This window comes from Xiphophorus maculatus, chromosome 3, assembly GCF_002775205.1.
Source record: "Xiphophorus maculatus strain JP 163 A chromosome 3, X_maculatus-5.0-male, whole genome shotgun sequence".
NCBI classification, from domain to species: Eukaryota; Metazoa; Chordata; class Actinopteri; order Cyprinodontiformes; family Poeciliidae; genus Xiphophorus; species Xiphophorus maculatus.
The window spans coordinates 3,254,565-3,279,961 of record NC_036445.1 but is presented as its reverse complement, the minus strand read 5'-3'; the positions used below and the strand labels follow the sequence as shown (position 1 = coordinate 3,279,961).

At 38.5% G+C, this 25,397-nt stretch overlaps 1 protein-coding gene across 5 annotated transcripts in view; it reads right to left on the bottom strand.

Moving 5' to 3' along the window:
* Positions 1 to 25,397, bottom strand: part of LOC102216679 (ETS translocation variant 3-like protein) — a 66,057-nt gene that overhangs the window by 7,728 nt on the left and 32,932 nt on the right. For 4 of the 5 annotated variants that reach the window (XM_023330420.1, XM_014472333.2, XM_023330418.1 and 1 more), the window contains exons 3-5: positions 4,403 to 4,476; positions 3,626 to 3,860; positions 860 to 1,046 (exon numbers count right to left, since the gene is read on the bottom strand). In XM_023330420.1, coding sequence (XP_023186188.1) covers positions 860 to 1,046; positions 3,626 to 3,860; positions 4,403 to 4,463 — 483 coding nt within the window. In that variant the 5' untranslated portion in view covers positions 4,464 to 4,476. The remainder of the gene's footprint in view (positions 1 to 859; positions 1,047 to 3,625; positions 3,861 to 4,402; positions 4,477 to 25,397) is intronic. The other variant, XM_023330422.1, reaches the window with a different exon arrangement.

Here is a 25,397-nt window from a genome sequence, read left to right as displayed (position 1 = left end):
TAAGCTTAGACCTGAGCTGTCAGATTTGTCACTGTGCAAATTTATGTTCACGTTCACAAACACATATCACGTTGTTGTGTTCACAAACACATATCTAACGCTTCCCGGATGGCATTCCTAATCCTTAAAATAAAAACATTTTTTATGACCTGATATGCAGAACCAGTCCAAAGCTGTATATCACTCCCTCATAATGTAATGTGGGACTTTTATCAACAAAAGTAAGATCCAGCTGCTCCGCTAATATTTCCTTTAGCTCATCCATGTTTGAATATTATTTTCGCATTGTCAGCGCTATACAACTAGAAAGTAATATTGAATTCACACTTGAATTACTCAGGACAGAAATTACAACTCTGTCTGGATAATATGAATTATACACCTTGATCCTCACCCTCAAAAAATGAAAATATAAATAGATAAGAAGGAAATACTTTTCCTTGATGTTCACAACGTCAAGTTATTTCCCAGAACATAAACAGCTCACCTGACCAATGGTGTGCGCTCTTTAGTCTTGTTATATTGTAGTGGTTCTGCAGAACTTTTACACTAAAATCAATATTTGGTATAAGAACTCAAATTTAGGTTAAAACCAAAAGAAAAATAAAACTGATTAGGTATAAATTATTAATATACAATAGTTTGATTTAAAATACTTTTAATTCTAGATAATAGTAAGTTTAGTTCGATACTTAAATGCTATCAGCTTAATAACAATAAATCAATCTTAATAAGTGAAATACAAAGGCCATGGGACTGATTATGAAACTGATTGTTTATATACATTTAAATAAAGAAGCTTATCAGCTGATAGAAACACCAACATACAGTAAATCCCCTTCCCAGCCCTCCGTCCTACCGTTCGTACCTCTGGGCTGCAGTCCGGAGCAGCCGAGCCCCCGTTAAAGTGGTTCTGGGCCAGAAAGAAGGGAGAGTTAGCCATGTCCAGGATGGGGTAGTTCACCAGCACCACTTTACTGAAGTTAAACTTGTAGGTGAACCGCTTCCCTTTGGTTTTGTGCAAAATGCGCTTGTTGTAGTAATACCTGCAGAGGAGGGAGGAGAAGATATCGATGCGGGGATGGATGGAGAGGTGGAAAAGGATAAAGGAAAAAGGAAAAGAGGAGGGAAGGATTATTTTAATGCTCGCATCAAGGTTTTGTGTTTCCTCACTGTAAGCAAAGAATAAGTAAACAGTTTTAGCGCTGTGAGGCAAAGGGCTATGTTGATTTCCCACTGTTTTTATTCATCTCCTTTCTCAAATCAATTCACATCTCGCTTCCTTTATTCAATACAATGTGTTTTTTGAGAGAACTTTTACTCAGCGGATAGAAGACAAAAAACAGAAAAAAATCAAAATGCAGAATCTTTTTGAACTCCTGACATACAGTGCAGCCAAACTATTTCCTTCCATTTCAAGACTATTTTACACTTAAAACAGGGTTTTGTGAAGCTTTATATGTCAAAATGTGAGACTGTTCCAGGCTCAGCTTCACAGTTTTTAATTGAAATGTGAATCTTTTCTGAGGTTCAAGAGTTAAAAATAAAAGTTTATAAAACAGTTTTTAAATCTAAGTATATTTTATTTTATCAAAGCATACCATATTAAGAAAAGATTTGCTATATATTTATATTTTTTAGCTTACATAACAGTAATAACCAAACCAATTCAGAGTTTGAGTTAACTATCAAAATAGTCAGAAACACAGAAAAGCAAGAAACATTTCTGTCTCAGCAGAAAACAAACGGAATTATTCTAACAATATTCAATAATTATTCAGTTCCACTGGATTTCTTCTAGTCTATTTCATAAATAAAGAAATATGTTTCAGATTTATAGGTGTTTTATTGTGGCATTGCTTTGACAGCATTAGTTTTAAACTCAAAACTAAAGAACTGATGACTTGAAGCTCATCAAAAAATAAAATACAGCTAAAAAAAAAGCTGTTTCCACTGATTGCTCAGGAGGACATGAATTGTTTTTGACATACAATTTTTTTTTATGCAAAATTTTGTGTATCTTCTTATAAATATATATTAAGTGAAGCCTGTCAAATTTTCTTTCAGAAACAAACTTCTTGTTTGGATGAGAAATAAAAAATAATAATCAAAATCTTTCTCAGATATGAATAACTATTGCCCCAAGTGTTGAACTCCTGGAGAAATTTTTTATCTTCCTCTAATTTTCAGGTTGAGTAAATTTATTTGCTAGAAAAACATGGTGAGAAATTATTGTCATAAATGAAATCACTTCTCAAATAAGAAAATAAAAACTGTTCACCAAGGTAGGCTCACCAACCAGAAAATAAATAAACAATTCCTACAGATATTAATGCTTTTATTTATATGTAACCTTACATTTTTGTAGATTTACAATTTACCAAACTTCAAAATAGGAAAGACAAGAGAACACGCCATTTGAACAAATCAACATCTCCAAGAAAAACATCTCCAAAGTCAACTGAACTGAAATAATATGTATTTCTCAGTCAGAATTTAGGTTATAGCATGATTAAACAACAAAACTTATTTTGAATTTGTGCTTTAAAAAATGAGCCTTGTTGTCAGATACTACTGTGCATAAGACACTGAGAAGCAGTCATCATTTCCAACAGAGCAGCAGATTAACAAAACAACAGCAATCTCCATGGTAGCAACCTTCGGTGTCTCCCGACGGGCATGTCAAACCTTCGTCATGCCAGTTTCCTTTACCACCCACAGAGGTGTCACTGTGTACTGTGTGCCAGGATGCTGGGCTGATCAACGGCGGGGGTGCGGGGGGCACGAAGCCATCTGGCTCAGGTAAAGGAACTGAGAAATCAGGGCTGGGGGCAGGATGTTGGGTGAAAAAAGCTACAGACGATTTATCGCGAGATTCCGACGAATGTTGAAGGAATTCTTTTGTCTCAAACAGATCACAGTCAGAACGCGAAACACAGCCTCAGCATTAAACAGGGGTATGAAGCTCCTCATTATGCAAACACACTCGATCAACAAACAGCAGAATGTTCATATCAGCATGTATTCACAGTGGCTGAACCCCAGTGCAATGATGTGTACATGTTTTGCTTTGCGTGGCAATTGTGCCTTGGCCCCTAATTGAGCAATTAAGTGAGGCTAATTAAGAAGGCTAATTGTGGCCCCAGCCAATTCATAACAATTAGACTCTGACGACAGCCCCCATTTACAAGGGGCCAAAGAAAAGCAGAGGGGGCGGGGGGCAAATTGGGATGGGGTGAAACAAGTCGGGGTGGTGGGCGTTAGCAGAATAAAACTGTGAGTGATTGAGGGGGTGGAAACTGCTCCTCAATTGTGAGGCTGAGTGTTTTCACCATTCCTGGGGAAGTCCGAGCAATTTTCACACTGCAGCTTAATTTTGAAATCCTTATTGAATTTTTTATTTTGCAGCTCAATGGTGAACTTTCCATTAGGATGTCAGCTGATAAGGAGAAATTGAGGGTATTGATGTTCCCCTGGAGAAGTCTCACCTTTATCTTTCTCTTTTCACCGACATGAAAAAGAGAGGCGTTAAGTGAGGATTAAGCTCGGCAAGAGTAAACAAATAATGTAAACTGAGGGCAGGGGACGGGGCGGGGGGTGATAAACTAATCTGATACAGACATACCTCAGCGCCCGGCTCAGCTTGTCGTAGTTCATGTGAGGCTTGCACTTCCTAATCCCCCACAGCCGGGCCACCTCATCTGGGTCCTTGATGACGAACTCTCCATAGTCTCCCTGCCAGGCGATCACACCCTGATACTCCTCCTTCTGCAGCAGCTCCAGGATGAAGTGCCACAGCTGGATCTGCCTGGAACCAGGGCTCGACTCCGGCTTGTAGGCCCAGTCCGGGAAGGCGAACCCTAGGCAGCGAGAGAGAAACAACAAAGGAGGGATAAGGTTAAGGCCTGTCGTTTGTCCCGCTGCTCGCTAGGGGGGGAATGCTGTCTGAATGACTGATGAGTGATGGAGCTGAGGGATGATGTGTTTAATATCACAGCACGTGCCTTGAGCAATGTTAGTCTGTGCTAATGCCCTCTAGCCTCAACAGATTGGTCAGTGGGATGATGACAGCTCGCTGGGGGAGATTTGGTTGATGTTGCCTGGGCCTGAATTTTAACAGCCAACTGTATGCACATCATAGAGGAGCTCGCTTCAGCTGCCAGTGAATCTGGCTGTAAATAGCCTTGTAAAAACACAAGACAGAGCCAATTACCACTAGAGTCTGTAGCATTGCTGAAGAGTTTTTCAGCAAGATTTTTTTTTTATGATGGTTTTGGTTAATCAGGCATAAATTTACTTGGATGGCTTCCCCGGAATATGTTTTTTTAAATTAATTTTTAAAGGAAAACCTTTTTGCCACAAAGTATGTGGAGATAAGTCGACTGACAGGAATCGGACTCACCTGGCGTCCAAAGGGCGGGCACCGGGGGGAGCAGCAGATCGCTGACGCAGTTGCAGTCCATGCCTCCACAACACCTGAAACAATAAGACCAATAACCATGCATTTATATCTTGTATCTTATATCTTCTGCAAATAGAAGCAGTCAAACACAAGAGAATATTTACTATTAGTAAAGTTTACGCCAGCCGAGCAGCAACTTTGGTAAAAATCAAGATATTGCGTAAGGGTCTAGAGAAGCGCCGTGAGTTCAAAACTGCACCTCAAATCGATGTGAAATACAGCAAGGTTATGTTTCATATGTCTTCGGTTGAGATAAGGTGTTTGATGGATGTGATCTTGTACAGCCACCTGAGGCCGTGTCTGATGCAATGTGGTGGACATCCCTATAGTGCATTTTCAACCGCAGGAATTACACAGATTTTTTAAAAAGCATCCAAAAAGCCACTGAAGCACATCACATTTAAAAAAAAAAAAAAAAAAAAGTATTCTAAACATATATGTTAGAGTTTGACGTGTTCTCTGTGGATTTTTAAAAGTAGAATGTGCAAAATAAATTACAAAATATAAAGGGCAGATTAATGCTCTCTTATGACTTGTAGGCAGAATAGAGGTGTGGACGATGAGTTTGTGATGATTTAAGAGTTAAAATGCCCATCATATAAAGAATTCAGAACTTTCACCCAACTTTCATCTGAAATATGAATTTCAAGCTAAAATATTAACTAAAAAGTAGAACTGCTCTGAGAAAGTCTCTTTGAAATGATAATCTCAGCAAAACACAACAATAAACTTCCAAAAGGACTCAAACTCCTTGAACTATTTTTCCATTTTGCAACATTATAACTCCAAACTTCAGTGTATACAATGTATTTTTTTCTTTCTGATAGACCAACACAAAGTGATACATGCTGAAGCTAAAAGAAAATGTTAATAGATTTTTATTTTTAAAAGTTTTACAGGTACTAGTCACCTTTATTTGCAGTAGATTAGGCAGAGAGCTAAGGGGGAAGACATGCAGGAATTGAACCCCAAACTGCTGTGTCGAGTACCAATGCCTTCTTTGTAGGAAACAGCTACTTTTCCTCTAATCTAAACAAAATTATTACGTCATACTTTGGGAATGATTTTCCTTCAACATGTACAGGTAAGCTGGTGGGAGTTGATGGGACAATGCATGGAACTGAATTCAAGCAGATTCTGAAAGGAAACCTGTTAAGAGGTTGTAAAAGTTGTGAACTTTATGGCTTATTATAACCCCCAGTAGAAAAGTCCGACTGAACTTGAATCATTTTACATAGAAGGATTTTTAAAAATGTCATTCCCTAGATGAGTTGGTGGAGATAAAATCACTTTTCCTATTTTATCTGCTAAAAACCATAGAAAACCGTTAATTAATCTCCTTCAACTTCACACTTATAAGACTCTCTGTGTCGATCTGTCACACAAAATCCCAATAAAATATACTTAAGTGTGTATTAGGGTGAATATTCTATGATGTTAAGTACTTCTAAAACTAACTGTATTGTCTCAGTGAGCCTTTGAATGTATGCTAATGAGATTATATTATTCGTCTGCAACATTTTGGCTCAAGTTATGTAATTTAGCAAGACATTTTGTTTATCCCTCAAAGACGGTTGTTTTAATTGCCACAACTAGGGAGGGCCAGAAGACGCATTTTCAGACAACTTGTTAAACGTCGTGAAAAAAGGAAAATACAGCAAAAAAATCTGAGATTATCACGAATTGCAGCAACAGTGTTGTAGGACACAAAGCATCTGTGAACAGAAGCTGTTAAAGGTTTCCTCTCCTTTTTAAGGCGTAGTGTACTTCATTTATGCTTGTTTTTTGTGCTTACTGAGATTAAAAACGAACCATCTGGGTTTTCAGCATGTAAATTAAACAACCGTGAGCCACATGTTTGTCTCCAACCTTTGCTGCCTTACTGAGGGACTTCATGTAACAACTGATGCGCCATTTGCTTTATTCAATAAAAAAGTCATAAGGACTGAGAGTGCAATCACATTGAGGGTAATCTACAATTTCATAGTAAATTAGCATTTTCTTATTTTCTGTCTTATATTTTTAAATGTTTACATTTTTAGATTTAGACACCCAGAAAGTCAAGGAATGACAAATTTAACCTTGTTTGTCCCTAATCTTTATCTGAAAATCTCAAAAAGATTGGTTGATTGCTTTTGTAGAAAAAATAATGGTGGGAGTTTTTAGTCTGATGCAATTAATGAGAAGAAGAAGAAGAAAAAAACAGATTTGTCAGTATTTGACTTGCAAAGATCTCTGGCTGATTAATTGGGACGCCACCAGAAACTGTAAGTTTTTGTATATAATTAAGTTAAAATACTTCTCACAAAATTGTATTAAATGAGAGAAAAATAAATAAATAAATATATACATCTTTAATAACCATAAAAAATAACCAAACAAATTAATAAGCCAGAGCAAAATGTCATGAAAGTTTTTTGTAATTGACACGTTTGAAATTTCTCATCAGTCATTTTGTTCGATTTGATCTTGTAGATGAACCTCAGTATTTAAAAATTAAGAACACTTTTGAATGTCACTCAGAACCATCTTCTTACTCTGTTAATACAGTCTTACCGGCAACATTTTATTAAATTAGAGAGCATTATGATAACACCTGCCAAATGAACTCATTTAGATGTCTGCAGGCGGGAGACGTGGAGCAGGTTTTGTCGAGCGCTGGATCAGGTTTGGATGTTGCCGTTTCATGGGGGTTGTTTAACAAAAGCTCAGATGGAAGAGGCGAACCTGCTGGTGTCTTTAACGCTAGCCTCTCTCCGTTTCGTCTCGTCTCTTCTCTCTCTCTGCCTCTATTTAATTATGCTCTGTGAATTTTGGATTTTCCCTCCAGCATTGAAATGGAACGTGAATTATTAAGGTGTGTTTGTATAAATTATTATTGCTAACTCCAGGCATTTCTCACTCTCTCTCTATCGGCCTCGGCGTCGCTCTCGCCCCGTTTCTGTAGCCCTTGAATCGTGGCCCCTCTCGCCCTTCTTCTGCTCTTCATTCTCCTTGTGTTCAAGCTTGTTTCTTTGTCCGCAACCTTTTTCTCTCATTCTGTTTTTCCTTTCTCATCATTCTTTTTGGTTGTTTTTGTCTGCACACAGTGTTGCTCTCGTTTTAAAGTGTTCTAATACCAGCTAATGTATGTCTTCACAAAAAACGACTTGTCACGTGGCTCGTTTTGCATATGATGTCATGCAATATCCAAAGTCTTATTTTCAACCAACAACACGAGTACTAGTTTCTAATAAACTGTATCTGAAGGACTCCTTGCTTCAAAGTGCGATCATTAGAAAGATGGAAGGTTCTTTGTGTTGGAGGTAGTGATCTATAAGTTTCCTCTTCCCTGTGGGCTACAGGTCATCAATACTGCATCATCTCTTTCATTTGCCATATTCACATGGTCTGCAGCATGTATGGACTCGTCTCCTCAGAGGACCATATGCATGTGCGCCTATCAGTCGGGGGGCTCTCCATCTACCTCTCAAACCACCTACTCACCACCTCAGATCCATACCCATCCACTCTTTTTTCTCCCCCCATCCAGCAGCATATCTATACAGGTGACTCCTCCTTTCCTGTTCCCCACCTCCTTTCTATTCACACACCTATCCACTGTCTTGCCTTACCTCACTCCCTGCCTTCTCTCCTACCCCACCCACCTCCTTTTCACTCCTACTCTGTGTGTTTTGCTTCGCCGCAGTAATTTTCCGTTTGATTTCGGAGGTAATGCATTTTTTACAAATCAAAGAGGAAGCCAGGCTGCCCCTACCTCCCCCTTCTCCTCCTCCTTCTTCTCTCCATCTCTACCTCCCTCTCTCCTTGTTTTCTCCCTGCCCAGTCTCCTGTTCTTGCCCCTGTCGGCCCCCCAGGCCAGAGAGGAGATAAAGGAGCCCCCATCATTTCCTTGTTAGTTTTGATTTGGGCAGCACAGGGCTTTCAAGTTCCCCCCATCACCCCCAGAAACATTATAACTAGCAGCCAAGGGAATACAGTTCCTCGTAGACACACACACACACACACCGACACGCACGCACACACCCACAGTTGCACATGCATACACAGACTGTCAGATGCAGGCCCATTGTAATGGATTGCACAGTCTCAAACAGATTCTGTAAAAATGTACGAGTATCCAGGTAGCCGTCACACGCAAACAGTGAGAGGCAGTGCACAAAAATAAGACATGGAGCCCATAGATATTGACTGAATCAATACTGACACACTAACACACATCTCACTGAGCAGAACGTGAGAATGCACTTTGTTTACTGTGCTGATTGTGAGGAGAGACATACAAAAAGACTCACAAAGCACTTTGTTTTGAGCACAGTGGCTGTGGAAACAACAGGCCGAACAAAACGACCTCTTTCACACAAAAGGTCACCAATAAGCCCGGCGTGGATGACGGATTACACTCTTAGCAGTGTGACAATATGAACAATAGAGACACAGAGTTACTGTACATAGTCACATCTTGGAAACAAAAAATAAACAAATCAAACCAATTTTCGCCACTCAGTCACGGTGCTCCACGTGTTTTGAAGGAGACGCCTGCGCCGGCTTTAACAAACAGATCATTACTGCTCAGGACCCTCCGATGGACTGATGAGTCACACACATTCACACGGCTTGCAGCAGAACACTGTGTGCTTGTGGCCTGGCAAAACAACAGTTCAAAGGCACACAGAACTCGGAAGATCAAGGTTGAGGGGTCAAAGGCTATTTTGTAATTTTGTGCCAGTTTTAAAGACACCACAAGATGAAGATTAATTAGGAAAACAAGTTAATAATTTTAAATACAGAGTAACTTTTTTGGACTCATTCTAAAGTTCAAATATAAAAGTTTATTGCAATTATATTAGATATATTTTATTTGATTTTGATGCAAAACCTGCAGCCACATCATGTTAAGTGGTTCAAAGATTTGAGTGTAAGTGTGTACTATCCTTGTATCTGGTGAGTCTGGTTCCCTTAAAGTGGCAGAGCAGATGGGATCATCTCCACATCGCATAAGTAAATTCACTCATCTAAATGCATGACAGACAACATCTGGTTTAGGCAACAAAATAAATTAGCTATGTTGATTATAAATATAGAAAGGTTAACCTCTCAGTTTTGGTTGAATTTTTGAATATATAATTTTCTATACATATCTTATTCATAAGAATATTCATAAGAATATTTTGGGTAAGAAAAATATCTAAAGGCACACTAAATCCAGGTTTTATTTATACATTATAAAAATCAATAATGATTCAAAAAAAAAGAAAAGGATAGTTGGGATAATTTAATCCAGCTAGAAACATTCCTAAGATTCCTGTCATAATTGAAAGTGGTTGCGCCAAACAGAAGGAAATGTTATTAAAAATCATTGGCCAAAAAAGTCAAATAATTATTAGAATCCAAACATGTTGCAACATGCATACCTGAAAAATGACTCCACACTATGATGCTGCTCCCATCATGTTCTAATGTGGAGGTTTATAATCAGTTTACTTAAGAATTGTCTGTGCCAGTATTTATGTCTGCAAAATGATTTTTATAAAACTTTTCAATAAAGTTTTGATTATTAGAGCCTCAGATGTGTACAAGTTCATTCATCTTGACACCATATACCTTTGAAATAAACAAGAAACTTTTCAAAGGAGTCAAGTCAAGGCAAAATGATTTTCTTTGAGTTGTAGTTGAACTTTTCTGTTGCCTAAATTTGCCAAGTTAACCCGACTGTCAAACAAAGATTCAAAGGAGAATTAAAAATACACCTTTGGTGCAAAACCAAAAAGTAAACTGAACATGACCAAAACGATGATCAACTGACTCAAAGCCTTGTGCAACTCAGGTCTAAGGCTGTTTAAACCTTTAGATATACCATGCATCTCAATGACCTATTTAAACTGACATTCTAATTGATCTCAAAAGTATATGACTTAAACTGAATTTTGATTTGTTGTTAAAACCCACAATGCAAATTCTGATATCTAAAACATCCTAAAATGTTCTTTTGACCTCAGACTCTCTGATACTGATGACAGTTTTTGGGGTGTGTGCATGTTTGGGTCCATCATAAGAGCTGCTGTACTTTGTATAGCTGAGGTTAGTAGGCCACTGACGAGCGTATGAAGGGAAAACATACTGTAACTCTGTTTAGAAATTCTGCAGAGTGACTGGGGTAGAGCAGAGAAAAGGGGGGGCAGTTTGACATTCAGGCAACATTATGTCTCCAGTGCTGTCTAAAGAAGGAAAGAGTGATGGGTCGCGATATAAAAAGATAGAAAACTGTGAGAAGCATGAAGAGTCTGGCCTCTCTTGCTTTCTTTTTCCAAGAGATGAAACGGACTCAGTACATCTGTCTCATCTTCCTCTTTTTTTTTCTTCGGTTGCCCCTGAAAAAGGCCCGACTGAACCCTCTCCCTCTCAATTCCTCTCTCCCGCTTTTCTCCCCTCTCTCTGTTCCTCTCCCTGGTTAGCTCTGACACACTGGTCAGCCTCGGGGTGGAAGAACAGAGGGACTCTGCTATGGGTTTGTTACAGGAGATGGAGAGAAGGAGAGAGGAGATACAAGGAGGGGAGAGACAGAAGACTGAAAGAGCAGGAGGAGGAGGAGGAGGAGGAAGGGGGTTGTTCAGGGAAAAGGAATAGAAACCGCCTATCCAAACGCAAAAGAAAAAAGTCAATGCTGCAGGTATAGTAGCTTATGGTCCTTCTCATTTGTCCACATTTTTCTAAAAATGTGCAGCAATACTGAAGATGTATGCATCATATAAATATTGAATCATTTATGTATGTTGTACTATTAAGGTTTTCATACTTGGATTGAAAAAAGGTTATTTTTTAAAAACTCCATCTAAATCATAAGCCTCAGAGAGAAACAGTTTCATTTTTTAACAAATAAGAATAATACCTTCATTAGTCAATATAGATGTAAGTCCACAGGCTTCTTTAAAGAAAGCAAATCAACAGCAAAAACTTACTCTACCCTCAAATAAACTGAAACCAGTTTAAGAGCCTAAAATATTTCAAAATACTAAAAAAACGACTCCTTTGATTCAAAATCACCAAAATAGACACCTTATAGTGTTTCAATGGATAAGTTAACACCTTTCATTTTTCTATCTTCTAAGCAGAAAAGAGTTTAATCAGTAAAACTACAGAAAGACATTCTGTATGAGTCAAGGTGCTCATCTATCAACTTCTGCAGCACCAAAACGTGCACATGATCACTCATTTGTATCATGAATCCATACACCCATCGCACTGTCATATGAAAGGGAGAGGAATCAGTGCAGTTGCTGTAATGGGAACAGGCAGCACTGCAGCTCTGTCAGTGTATTTAACCAAGATGTATAGTTACAGGAGCACCGAGGCTCTCTGCCCGCTCTCCCACAGAGCGCACATTACTCCACACTGCAGGGGCAGAGCTAATACTGAGTCCTTCACACTGAGACGGGCTATCATCTGACAGCACAGCCCAGTCAGAACACCAGCCAGTGAAATTCAGTTTGAAAGATACAGAGCCACAGTGGTTATAGGGATTGCCGATGATTGTCAGTTCGCTGTTATGGCCGCTCCTCTCTTCCACTTGTTTCTTCACTACTCAGAACGGTAAGAAATACAAACAAGAATACATGCCTAAATACCCAGCTTTGTGAAGCGAAAAAGTTTTGCGTATACAGTAGCAGTCCTTTTTCGAAAACTTTTCTTCCAAAGCGATATAGATTTTCTGATAATCTTTTAATGTGATCTTTTTAATGGTCCACAAGGATTTCAGGGGGTCTTTCCCTTGGACAATGGCTGATTTTCCCTTCGTTTTAAATTCAGTACCTAATCATTTTCAAAGGATTTGGGTTTTTGTTTGCTTAGCCACTTATCAGTGATCTATGAATCATGGAAGCATCTGATCGACACCAAGACTGAACAAATGTTGTGTCCACATTGAGCAAACAACCTCGAAAGGAATCAATTTTACATTGTGTCTTTAGGGGCCTCGTTGTAGCCAAACATAATTTGTTCTAATTTTTATAGACAAAGACTGCAGATGATTGCCTTTGAGAGACATAAGTGGTGTTTTAATAACAATAAAAGCCAAAAGAGCTAATACACAAACGATTTTTATCAGTAGATGGTCTTACTAAGGTATAATGAGACATCTCGCCACTGATTGACAGTATTCTTATGTTTCGTAAACAAGCTTTTAAGACTCTACTTTATATGTGGCACTTTTATGTTTACAACAAGCAAACAAAACTTAACATGATTGTAGAAATTTTTATAAAACATATTGTAAGTCAATGTCTACCATATTTTCAGCAAATAATTCCTTGCTAATTTTCTCCTTATAAAACTAGATAATGTTTTGTCTTCTTGTGGTAGACATAGCAAAAGAAATAAAATATATAGTTTGTTTGTCAAAACGGGCTTTAACCTTCAATTGTCACAAGTGAGCATTAATTTGCCTGTACTGATTTGAGTATGAACACATAAGGACATCAGGATTTGAGATTTAGTTACAAAAAGGAAAAGTATTCCTCTGTAAAGACTCCTTGAATCTTTAAGTGTTTTGAAAACAATAATGGTCTAAAAATTATAAATATTTTAAATCACTTTAAAGGTCATTTATATTCTTGAAAGGAAGTCTTTGCCTAAACCCAGGGGTCAGAGGGAGATATTTGACCCTACAATGTCAAAGGAAACTTCCTGACCAAAATTTTAACAAAACTTTGCTACAACGGCAGTGGTTTGCGTATGAAGATTTACTTTAAAAGACTAAGATATTACAGCAGCATACTGGTTTTATAAATGAAATGACACCGTGAAGCCAGTTTGGTTTTAGTTAAAGTGTCTGAATTAGACAATAAATTCATCAGGTAACATTTTTTAATAACTCTTCACATCACTGGACACTATCTCCTTGTTGAAGCACAGCGGTGGCAAGATAATACTGTGGGTACCTTTTCTTTAAGAAAAGCAAGCAAAATTGCAGAGTTGATTGGGAGATCTGTCTGTCTGTCTATCTGTCTGTCTGAACTCCAATTATTAATATTCATGACAAGAAGTTACAGAGCAGGTGCATAGAGATGAGGATTTTGTGTGGGAAGTTGTACATAATATGACCAAATTAAAGCAAAATCAATGAACCAACTCCAATTTAAAATCAAATAACTAAAAAAAAATCAAACAAAAATTACCTTATGAAAACTATTATTTAGGAATGGGTGCGATTTATAAGATAATTTACCTTGTAAAGCAATGAATTGCAACAGCGCTTACTGAGCTGGTGACTCAGTAAGCACTTAAATACCCTATTAAGCATGCACAGGTAGGTATGTAAAATTGGATTCATAAAAGGAAAGGAGGTAATTTAATAACAATGTGACTTCTTGCATTTTTAATTGTTCGAAGAACAATTCAGGTTCAATATCACAGGATCTGAAAATCACTTTGAAGATTGCTATGTGTGTATATATATATATATATATATATATATATATATATATATATATATATATATATATATATATATATATATATATATATATATATATATATATATATATATAATTATTATTATTATTTTTTTAAGTCTTTCAAAAGCCATTTCTATTCATGTAGCGAAGTCAGGTGAAATTTAGACTCCAACTGGGCTCATAAATATGAGCCATAGCCTGTGATAAATAAAGGAACTTGTTTTCTCAGATGTTCATGAAAGGTGAAGAACTCCTACAAGAAGTTGAAGAGCAGGTGAGTGGGGATGGGGATGAGGATGTTGAAGCGCGCGAAACGGTACATTGGTATGATATGGAACGCCGGCCTTAAGAAAATAAGGAGGGGAAAGGATGAAGAAAAAAAAGTATCAATCGATAGGGTTAAATTATTCATCGTCATTAATTATCGATCGCTCTCCGCTGCCGGCTCGTCCGCCTCGCGCCAGAGTTGAAAGGAGGGAAAGCGCGCTTTATTAAAACCGGCTCGAGCCTCATTGTTTCATGTCCCGCGGCAAAGAAAAAGCTCGAGTTTGGATCTGCCCGAGCCAGTAGAAAAATACACACACACACACAAGCTGCACCTCCTTCCTTTGCTCTCTCTCTCTCTCTCTCTCTCTCTCCCTCTTTCTCTTCTCTTTCTCTCTCTCTCCTGACGCGCGGGAGAAGCTTTGGGGAGCTTCGCGCGGTGTTCATGGGGCGGCTGTGTCTCGCGTGGATCGATGAGGGATCAATGGCTCGCGCTGACTAATAGCCAGAGAGCGCCTTTGATCTCGCGGCTGAGAGATCAAAACCTGCGCAAGAGGGTAGAGAAATAGGAAAAGAAACTGTGCCGGCGAGCTGACCTTCACACACATTCACGCACACGCGCACGCACTCCCAGTGATGTGTACGTAAACGCCACGTAGCCCACCGCAGCTTTTAGGAACCTGACTGCAGGATATCCTATGAGCAAACAAGCTATATGAGAGGTGCATGGTAAAACGCCACGTTCAAGTACAAGTGTGGTACTCCCGCGCGCACTTATCACACCCCTACAGGCGCGCGCACACGCCACTGTGTGTCCTTGTCTGGTTGCTGCTGTTCTTGATTATTTTGACTTCCTCAGACAAGGTGATGCGGTTAGATAGAGGGAACCATCTGTTGGTTCCAGGGAGCAGATGAGTGTCCTGTGGGCTTAAATTCACGCCTATTGAGAAGAATAGGTGGGGTGGATTAGTCCTGGACTTGGTTACAATGTTTAAAGTTGTTAGGTCTAAAAAAAAAAGACCCAAAGCTCAGGGGGAAAAAAGAATATTCTTTAGCAGTTAAGATTTAAAAATTAAAATGAAAGTGTTTTTTGTGGATCATGAGTGAAAATAGCTTAAACAAAAACATTTAGAATAAAAGTGGTTATTGGTCTGTTTTGCTGCAGCAGAAACAGCAAAACAGAGTGTCCCACTAAAGTGTCCCACTTTAGTTTTTGGGACACACATGAAAAAATTGCAAACGTCTTTTTAGTGCAGGGAATATGAGTCATGAACAAGTTGCAAGAACAGAATGATGTCGTGTTGTTGCACCAAATAAAAAGTTCTTCTGCAGTATTAATTGGTTTGTATCTTAAAGGGTAATTTGCATCAACTTTGTCATATGTGGAACAATGTTTTTTTAAGATTTTAATGTAAAAAGATTAAAATAAATGGAAAATTCAACAATTCTCAGTTAAGAGAAGTGGAGATATTGAGACCTCAGTTTTAACATGCAGTTTTGTATGAAATGTTGTTATGGTCATGTAGAATTTATCCTTTTTGTGAAATTTCTGGGAACGATGGCAGTTTAACAAGATTGTATAATATTTTTTACTTTTGTGGATGTACAGTGGAGGAAAAACCTATTTGAAACCCCAGATTAATTTGTAAGTTTTCCTGACATTATTTGATTGCATGAAATAAGTGTTTCATCCTCAACCAAAATCTAGCACAGAGGTCAGATTTGCAAACATCTCAGAAGGGATCTCGGTCCACTTGTCTTTATTCTCCAAAGGTTTCAAGGCTGTCACTTGGCAGCTCAAAGTTTCCACTCCCTCCAGTGTTTTTTGCTGGGAATGGCTTCAAGGTGAAAGACCCATCTATGACCCATCTTCAGGAAGTTCTACTCCAACATTCTTTGGTTCATGGCCCTGTTTATCGGTTCCTTGATGAGTTGAAGTTCCTTCCTTAGCGGAGGACTTGGCTCAAAAGCATATTGTTTTCACGTTCTTGTGGAAGGTTCATATTTATCATTTCTTTGCCTCTAGTTGATCCAGCAGAACTCAATTCCGGTTTTATTTGACCACATCACTTCCTCACAAGCCTCCCCTGTATCATTCACATGTCCAATGGCATACTTCACATGGGACTGTGCATGTGGGTTTTTCAGCGAGGGGATTCTGCCGCCACTGCGGGATCTCGATTCATTTTGGCAAAGTGTTCTTTATTGGTAATGTGATCCATGCAGCCTTGAAATCATGGAAAACTTCATTTCTTTTAATTCTGCAATTTCATCTTTCTCAGAATCATCTTTTATTACCCACAAGCTAAGATCTTGCATGGCACATCCCTGTTGTCCGCAAATTCTTCCATTTTCAAATTATGGTAAAAACATTGGTGTCCTCATCAACAAACTTCTTACTGATGGTCTTGTAGTCCATTCCAGCCTTTTGTGGTTTTGCTAATCTTGTCCATAACATCCTTTGACAGCACTTTTGTCTTGTCCCTAGTGGTGGAGATGCTTGAATAAAACAAAGTGGATCAAATCCTTATTTCATTCAATCAAATGCAATTTAATTTCTAACCCTGATTTAAGCCTTTTTTCTGAACTTTAGTTAAGTTAATTAACATCTTTGTATGAGGCTAAATCTGCAAACTTGGGCGGATCAAAACTCATGTGCTTATGACAAAGCATATCCAGAAACATTAAACTTTTCACTAATATCTTCCTCATCTGACATGATCAAATGCCTGTTTGTGAATATCGTAGCTTGGATCTTTTAAAACGTGTCAAGTGCTCAACAGGCCAAATTCCTGCAGTAAATGAGCCAGGTTTGGAGATTTAAAGTGAATAAGTAATATCATTCATCTTAGATACTCATGTTATAGCTAAGATCCTGTGGCAATCTTCAGTGTACTTGTACCTTAACGAAGTGCACACTTTATAAAAGAATAAAAACATATGTTATAAAGTAAAAGTTTTGAACAGTTAGTGTACATGGAGATGATTTTTCTTTTGTGTGCTGAGACTAAGATGAGAAGGAAAAGAAGGATGTTTATTATCATTCTTAAACAAACAGGATAAGTGTGTATGGAGTCCTTGGAGTGATTAAGAGCCAGCATTTTTCCTTGTGAAACAATTAGTGTTTTCCACACTTTTACCTGAGGAAATGCGCAAATCTGAGTCGCTGTCTCTCTCCTTTTCCACATCATACCCGGTCCATCTCGCTCTCTTTATCCCCCCATTTGCCCTCCCTCCCTTCCCACTTTGGTCAGTGAGTTACTCTCTATATCGCGCTCACTTCCCGAATTAACCACTCAAGAAGTCACCACCGACTCAATCAATAGCTCATACATAAACCCTGCTATAATCGCTCCCCCTGCCTGTCTGTCTGCCCCCCTCTCTCCCATCTAACCTCTCCTCTCCTCCCCCCCTCACCAGCACACTTTTCACACACCCCTTCCCTTTCATTTTTGTGCCTCTGTCATTTACATGCCTTCCACTTTTCAACGTCTGATTATTTTAGACTCTGATAACCATCAAACTTTTGTCACAGGAAGGTAATCAATGTTTTTGTGAAGCTGCTGTATCAATTTTGCAATTTAGCAGAACTAAATAAAACTACACGTTTGTCATTATGATCGTCCACATGGACGGCACTGCGATAATTTCATGCATATATACCACTCAGTTATCACTCCAGCTATATATTTAGCAACCAAATCAATTTTGTATTTAAGAAATAAGAAGGTCAACTACTGTTTTTAGCGCATCCTGAGTCTCATCTTGCAGTTTGATTTTGTTTTGTTGAAGAGGAGACATGTTGAGAGTTTCATCAAAGTCTGCATAACATCCACAAGTATAGAAGGACATTTACTAAAAGAAAGACTTAAAACAAGTAACTTTTAAGAGAAATTCTGTTTGGTCGATTTTCTGCTTCGTTACAGCAATGCTTTGGGAATAAATGTTATACTGTTGAAAAGCAGGTTTAATTCCCTTTAAAGGGTTCCTCATTTGTAAAGAAAATGGATTTGTAGGTTACTGTGTTAAATATTTGGACTGTTCCCATGAAATCCTTGTCCAATCTACTCCACCAATGCCAAACAAGGTTTTATGGAAACAGTGGGACGATGTGGGGAAGCATCTGCCTCACTGGCAAATAGGACTTGTCATGATCAGAGGCAATCTCAAGGATATCCCAATGAGATTGTGCAACCAGTGGCAATCCCCTATCTCCACTTTTAGGGACTAAGCTCTATGCACCACTGTTCACTCCTACAGAGAGGGGTTTATCAAAATCTATCTCCATAATTCGGGAGTGTAGAAGATGGAAGCATCTGACAGCAATCCTGACCATATCTTCAATGAATACCTGTGGGAGCGACCTCAGGTATTCTGTTAATGGCAGAGTGACCCACACAGTCACACTGGTTGACTTGTAGAAAGCACTAGTTAAACAAAGAAGTGTGTGACCAAGCTAGTGAATAGCATAAGGAAATGGTGCCAAGATGTTGTGGCTTTGTATCGTTCTTCAACTCAAGTTCAACTTAGCGTTAAACTAAATTTTGATCAGTTCAATTGAATTGTGCTCAGTGCAGTCAAACTGAGTTCAGTTACATTCAGTTCACAAAAAAGGTCCAGAGAACAAACAGGCTAAACTCAAATCTCACACATTTATCCCAACTCAGTTAAGATGGTTACATTATAATACATCAGTACATCACTAGTAATAGTCAAATTCACATTCATTCCAGTTACGTAAATCCAAGTTAGCAACACATTTCATTTTTAGCCAGCCGCCAGGTATAAAAACTTTTCTATGCAGAACATTTTCATCACTTTAAGTTAGTCCTGTGCGCTACCATGTCTGGTGTTTCCTTAGTTTATAAACTTTAGTAAAGTATAAATCTTAAGAAACACAAAGACAGCGACTTATTAAAGCTTGAATGTATGTGAAAACAACTAATGACCACTAAGAGCACTCTGTCTGTCAGCGTGACTCTAAATCACTTTCAATTCTAAACCAAAAGCACACCTTCCACAGCCAAATAAATGATGAGACAGCCAGCTGAAAACTAATATAGCTTTTCTGAACATAATGCATCATTTCTAGTAAATTCTTGATGCTCCTTTTGGAGTAATTTCAACTGCTTTGGTTTCACCATCTTCTGTAATCCTTCTGGGACCTGATATTTGTGTAACATCACTATAAAATTTATTACAGGAGCAGAGTAATTCTTTTAAGTGCAAAGACACCATCAGCCCATGTTAGAGTGTCCAGCCAGAATGGGCCCAGTATTGCGTTATAGAAAAAACAAGGAGACATCAATATTACATTATCTCATGTTTAACTGCGAGACACAGTTGTTTTGGGGGCCTTAAAGATATTGTATTACCCAAGGAGATGCAGGCAAAAACATACACACACACACAGAATAAAAAAGCATTTGAAGAAAGGAAAGAAAGGGAATAACACACAGAGAATTTTAAAATTATAAGGCCTCCACACCCTCTGCTCCTATCCCCTTCTCTCTCTGCCTCTCTCTATCTCTCTTTCTCTGTTTCTTCCCTCGCTTCTCCTCTGACTCTCCCTCCAAAGTCTTTGATTCGTCCGTACGGTTTGATCTGCAAGAGAGCGAGTTTTGTAAACACATTTTTCACGATCATATAGCCACGGGCAAGGGGAGCGTGAGGCGCAGAGGAAGAAGAAGGAGAGACTCAGAGAGAGAGAGAGAGGGTGTGTGTGCGTGTGGGGGTGAGTGTGTGTGTTGGAGAGGGGTGTGGGGGGTTACATTTAATGAGAGTGCAAGATGGAAGGATAGGCTGACAGAAAATGTGTGGATGGAGTCTGAAATTTGGACTGACTATGATAGCGCACATATGAGAAAGACACGGACATGTTTAAAACACGCACACACACACACACACACGCAGGGGAGTTGAGGTTGATGGTTTTGAAAAAGGCAAAGCATCACAGAGGTTGACGAAATGTGAAGCAACAAGGAGAAAAAGCAACTTATTCAGTTTTCCTTATGATGCAGAGTTCTGCGACACCCCCAACACAGAATCCACCGATGTGTCACTTTCTCAGTGGGGCCCCCAATGGGGGGCTAACAGGTTGGGGGGCTGACATACAAAGAATTTAAAATCCTGGATACTTCATTTTGTGGGGGGCTTAAAATGTCAGATGTTTTGATTATTAGAGTCCCACAGTGTGGCCTCCCCTTACAAGACTTTGCACTTCTTGCAGCGGCATAAGACACCCAGGATCGATGGCCACCACAACAAATGATGCGCCATGCATGGCATTTAGTTAAAAAATTAGAACACTATTTTAAAATCACAGACACTATTTGTAGTAAGGAATAAAAAAAAGCACACTCCCCCCTTTGAAGTCAACAGATTTTGGGGGGTAGAGGTACTTGACAACACAAACGTATTGATGTTGTCAACAGTAAGGAGTTTAAACCAAGACATTATTTTTCTAACTGTTTCTAATGCTTGAAGTACTTTTGATTAGATGCCAAACACAGAAAGGACTGTAGTTTTTTGGGTTTTTTGACTCCATGAAGCCCAGAAGAGTCCCTTCCCTGACACATGTTGCTGCGCACAAACGATCAGATGGCTTAAAATAAGTCAGAGTCTAAAGATGACAACTACACTTTTCCCTCCTTAATAAGAAGACTCTAAGATAAGATAAGATAAATCTAATTGTCATTGTCACAAGCCACCAACATCAACAACATCGTGACTGGAAGGTGGCTACCTCAGCAGATAGCATGACTAATTAATCAGCTAATTTCAGCTATACTTTAATGTGAGGCGGTGTGAGAAGTTATAATGTTCTCTGTGCAATAAACACTTAAAACATGCTGCAAAATTTAATAGCTGGTTATTTCGGTATTTTTACTTCAATCACCGCATCAAAATAAAACCCTAAAACAAATGATAGAAGTTTAACTGATGTAATGTTGTAGCAGCACCAGAAATATTTGTTGCTTTTCTGTTTTAAACAAAAGGAATTCGATCATTTTACATATTTTCAATTTCTTGCCTAAATACAGTCAGCGTAAAACCGTGGTATTTTTTTTATCCAAGTCTTTCATAATGTTAGAATCTCATACCAGCATGCTTATGACAGACAATTAAGGGTGTTTAAAAACTCATCAGGAGAACTGATATTTACTATTTTGTGTGATGTTATGTTGAATTTCTACCATAGGTTTTGGTTTTACTGTCCTGCCCCCTGGTTATTATTAGCCCCGAATATGGCCACCGCTCCACAAAACATTCTGGATGCGCCCCTGCACTTGATGCATCACACACAGCTCAACTCTCTGTGGGTTGAGCTGTGTGTGATGCATCTCGTTTATTCATGATGAACAGAAAAAAAAAGAGAGAACCGGCTGGAAGACAGATTATGGAGCGAGCCAATAAAACGTCGTGCGCACAAGACGGTAAACAAACAAACAAAACACACTGTGGTGCAGAGCTGAACTAATAAAAGTGCGGGGCTCTCATTCTCTACACTCTATTCTGTTTTTGTTTTTTTTTTTCCACTTGGTTGGAACACTTTAGGTTTTTTTTTTTCATCTGGCAGTTGATAATCCGGTTAGGTTCGACCGGCTCCGGTAATGGCGCTAAAGCGTCGACTTCATATATGAGGACGGAGCAGCAGATAGATGTGGCACAGAACGATGCGGGGGAACAAGAGGAGCGTTTGTGTGACACGGTTTAGTCTGGATTTAACCTCATTCCTCACAGAGTTGAAACTTTCGATTGTTCTGTTGCAAAATGCGGGAGGGGGGGATCTCACGTAGCATATTTGTAACTATTCAAAAAGAAATGAACCCATTCATATAGGCCTTAAAAGATAGATGCAAATCTACGTATAATAATAATAATAATAATAATAATAATAATAATAATAATAATAATAATAATAATAATAATAATAATAATAATAATAAATTAGCTCACATTCATATCTCGGTCCCAGTTTAAGATCAGTTTGTTTTACTAAAAGACAATCCGCAACAATCTTGAAAAATTCCCTCGCGTCACTTGTTCAAAAAAAAAATATTTTCTTTTCATTTTTTTCTTCCTTGTATTTTTTGTCTTCTTCTTCTTTTTTTGTTTGTTTTAAATGCTTTTTAGAAATAAGAATAGCTGCGAGCGGTCTGTAAAGTCGGTTGTCAGAATATATGTGCATTTGTGTGTTTTTGTGTGTGCATACAGAGCGGCGGTGCAGCGTTTCCTCTTCCTCCCCTCTCTTCCCTTTCTTCTCTGTCCGGGGAATTGTTCTCAACGTCCACAAACACACTGCAAATACCCGCCGGCCCAGCGGCATCGATTTCTAATTAGACGCCAGGATAATCGTTGGAGAGAGATGAAAAAAAAGAAGAAAAAAGAAAAAAGTAGGGGAAAAAACAGAAGAGAGTGATCGAGCGAGTAAATAAATATATATAAAAGAATTAGAGCCCAGATTAACTGAATGGATATGAGCATTGAGGGGGAAATAAATAAATAAATAAATAAATAAAAAAGAGAAGCAAAAGGTGAACTTGGCGGATAAATCTTGCGTGAACTTGAACGGGAAATGAGGCTTATATACACGGGGGGACGCAGGCCGGATTGAAGTGTGAAAAGAGGATTTGGGGATTGGATTCGGAAATTGTGCCAATTTTTTATTTTTTATTTTTTAAACCGCTCTAACATACTGTTTTTGGATGATAAATACTATTTCCAACAAAGAGTTTTAAGCAAAAACTCAAACGAATTATACGAATTAAAAAAGTATTTGTTTATTCATCGATGTTCGCTCCTTTAAAGGTACCCACCTTCCTGAAAATGTGATAGAAATCAACTTTAGACCGGAGTATCCAACATCTCTTCTTAAATTCCCATCCTCTTTGGGGGTTTTTTTAACTCTCCCTCTTTTTTGTCTCCTGACAGACTGTGACAAGGGGTGGTGGGGTTACCGGAGGTTTGGGGGGCGCAGGTAGCTCGTTTACTTTAATTAACGTTTCATCATCGTCAGAGCGCGGCCGCGCACCGTACCCGCTCTCTTCATGCTGCTCCGTCTCTCATCCCTACTCTCCCTACATTCATCATCTCCCTCCTTCCTCCTCCTCCTCTACTCTCCCTTCTGGTGGCATCACCTCTCATCTTTTTTTTTGTATCTTCAATAACTCCTCATATCGCTCCCTGTGCGCTTTTTCCTCACATCCACTCAAGCGCACAGTTTAATCTTTCAAACTCTTTCCTTCCTAATCGTACCTTAACTGCGTTCTCCCTATTTTTCCCCCTTTCTCCACTTTCTTTTACATAATCCCAATAATTAATTTATGAGGATATATCATTGTGCAAACCGGCTCCTTAACTCAAATCAATTGGTCAAATTAAAAGGCTTTACAACGTATCCAGACGCCATGAACTTTTTCCACATTTTTTTCTGGAAACATCCACAACTTCTGCTCAGTGTTGGGCGTTTTATGACCTCAAGCAAATTTGCTTAGAGGGATTTGCCTGCATTTGTAGTTCCCATCCATCTTCCAATCAACTTCCATGAGCTTTCTCCCCCTTACCCCTATTGAAGACAGAAAAAGCATGCCCACAGCATGATGCTGCCACCACGATGTTACACAGTAATATTTCTCCCAAACAGCAAATCTCTGCATCTCCTCCAGAGTTGCCATGAGCTTCTTGGCTGCTACCCTGATTAGTGCTGTTTGTTTCCAGTTGTGCCATACTCTATATTTTTGGATGATGAACTATAAGATGTTCAAAATCTTGGGATATTGTTTTATACCCTATCCTACTTTAAGCTTAAACTCTACAGCTTTATGCTTGGTCTTTAGGATGCTGTTTGTTCACTAATGTTCTGCAGCAGCCCTCTTAGGACTTCAATAGATCCCTTCACATAACTCTGCCATTAAATTGCAGGATTTGCCAGTTAAGTGACTTCTGATGGCAATTTATTGCACTAGATTATATCTAGGGGAATTAAACTATATAGGGGATGATGATGCTTTTGCAAGTCACAGCATGAAATACACTGTGAAACGTAATTCTTTACTGCTGTATAGACTCATATGCAGTAACGCAAACATAGCAGTGAAATAAAACAAAAAAAAACAATCATGCTGTCAAGCAAGAAAGTCCATTTCACTTTAAAGCTAGTTAGTCATTAACAAGCAATGAAATAAGAGGCTTTCTGCACAAGCTAAGGAACTGCAGGACTTAAAACAAAACAATCATATTCTGAATCCCTTTATTTCTTTTCTGTTTGTGTTAAATGTGAGAGGCAGCAGGAAAAAGCAGGTCACACACGTATGAGATAAGAAAACAAGAGCTTAGCACTTTGGCCGTTTCTTTTGCCTAAAAGTTGGTATTATTTAGCTTTGGATTCAGATTTAGAGAGCTTTAAATGTTTTTCAATGGATAAAATTTTGCACAGTGGTTGTAAAATGTATGAAATGCAATGATCAATAAAAAAAACAATGAGGCAATAAAAGTAGGTACACTGAGAAACATAAAACAGACACACAAGCAATCAAACTTGAATTAAACATCAAAAAAGGTCAAGGGAATGGCTAATGGTTATGAGCATAAAAGGAGGAATTATGAAAAATGATTGTGACGATCCGTATCTGTACTTGAGAATATTGGCAGAACTTTTGGTAAAACTTGTCCGTGATGGATTTGTGTCAGAAAGCCTTTATGGCAGCTGCTTAACTGTCAACATTAACAATGTTTAACTAGTTGTGTTTTGTGCAATAAAAATCCTTTCTGCTCCCAGTTAAGATCTTCAGTTGACACTTGAGCCATTATAAGCCACTATTTATAGGTTTGTACACATGTTAAGATTAAAGATGTTGATCCTCTGCACGTACCAGGTTCTTCTCTTTGTGTTTGATAAGAAATTACTGTAGGATTTAAATGAAGCAAACAAGATTAAACTATTTATCCAGGTTTTTAAGAAGCTTGTCCCAGAAAGAGTTTTAAAATGTTAAAGAAATACAATGTCCGGGATAAAGGGACATCTTTCACAACCTTACAGTACAATAAATGTAGATCTCTACCATCGAGGTGCAATTTTTTTATCCAGCAGTTAGGATGTCTACATCAGAAACATTCAGGCAGTCCCAGAACGATGCAAGAACTGATTTTAAAGCAAATGAAAACACCCATAAAAAGAGAACATTCAAGTTGTATACAGTTATCTAGTATTTTACTAA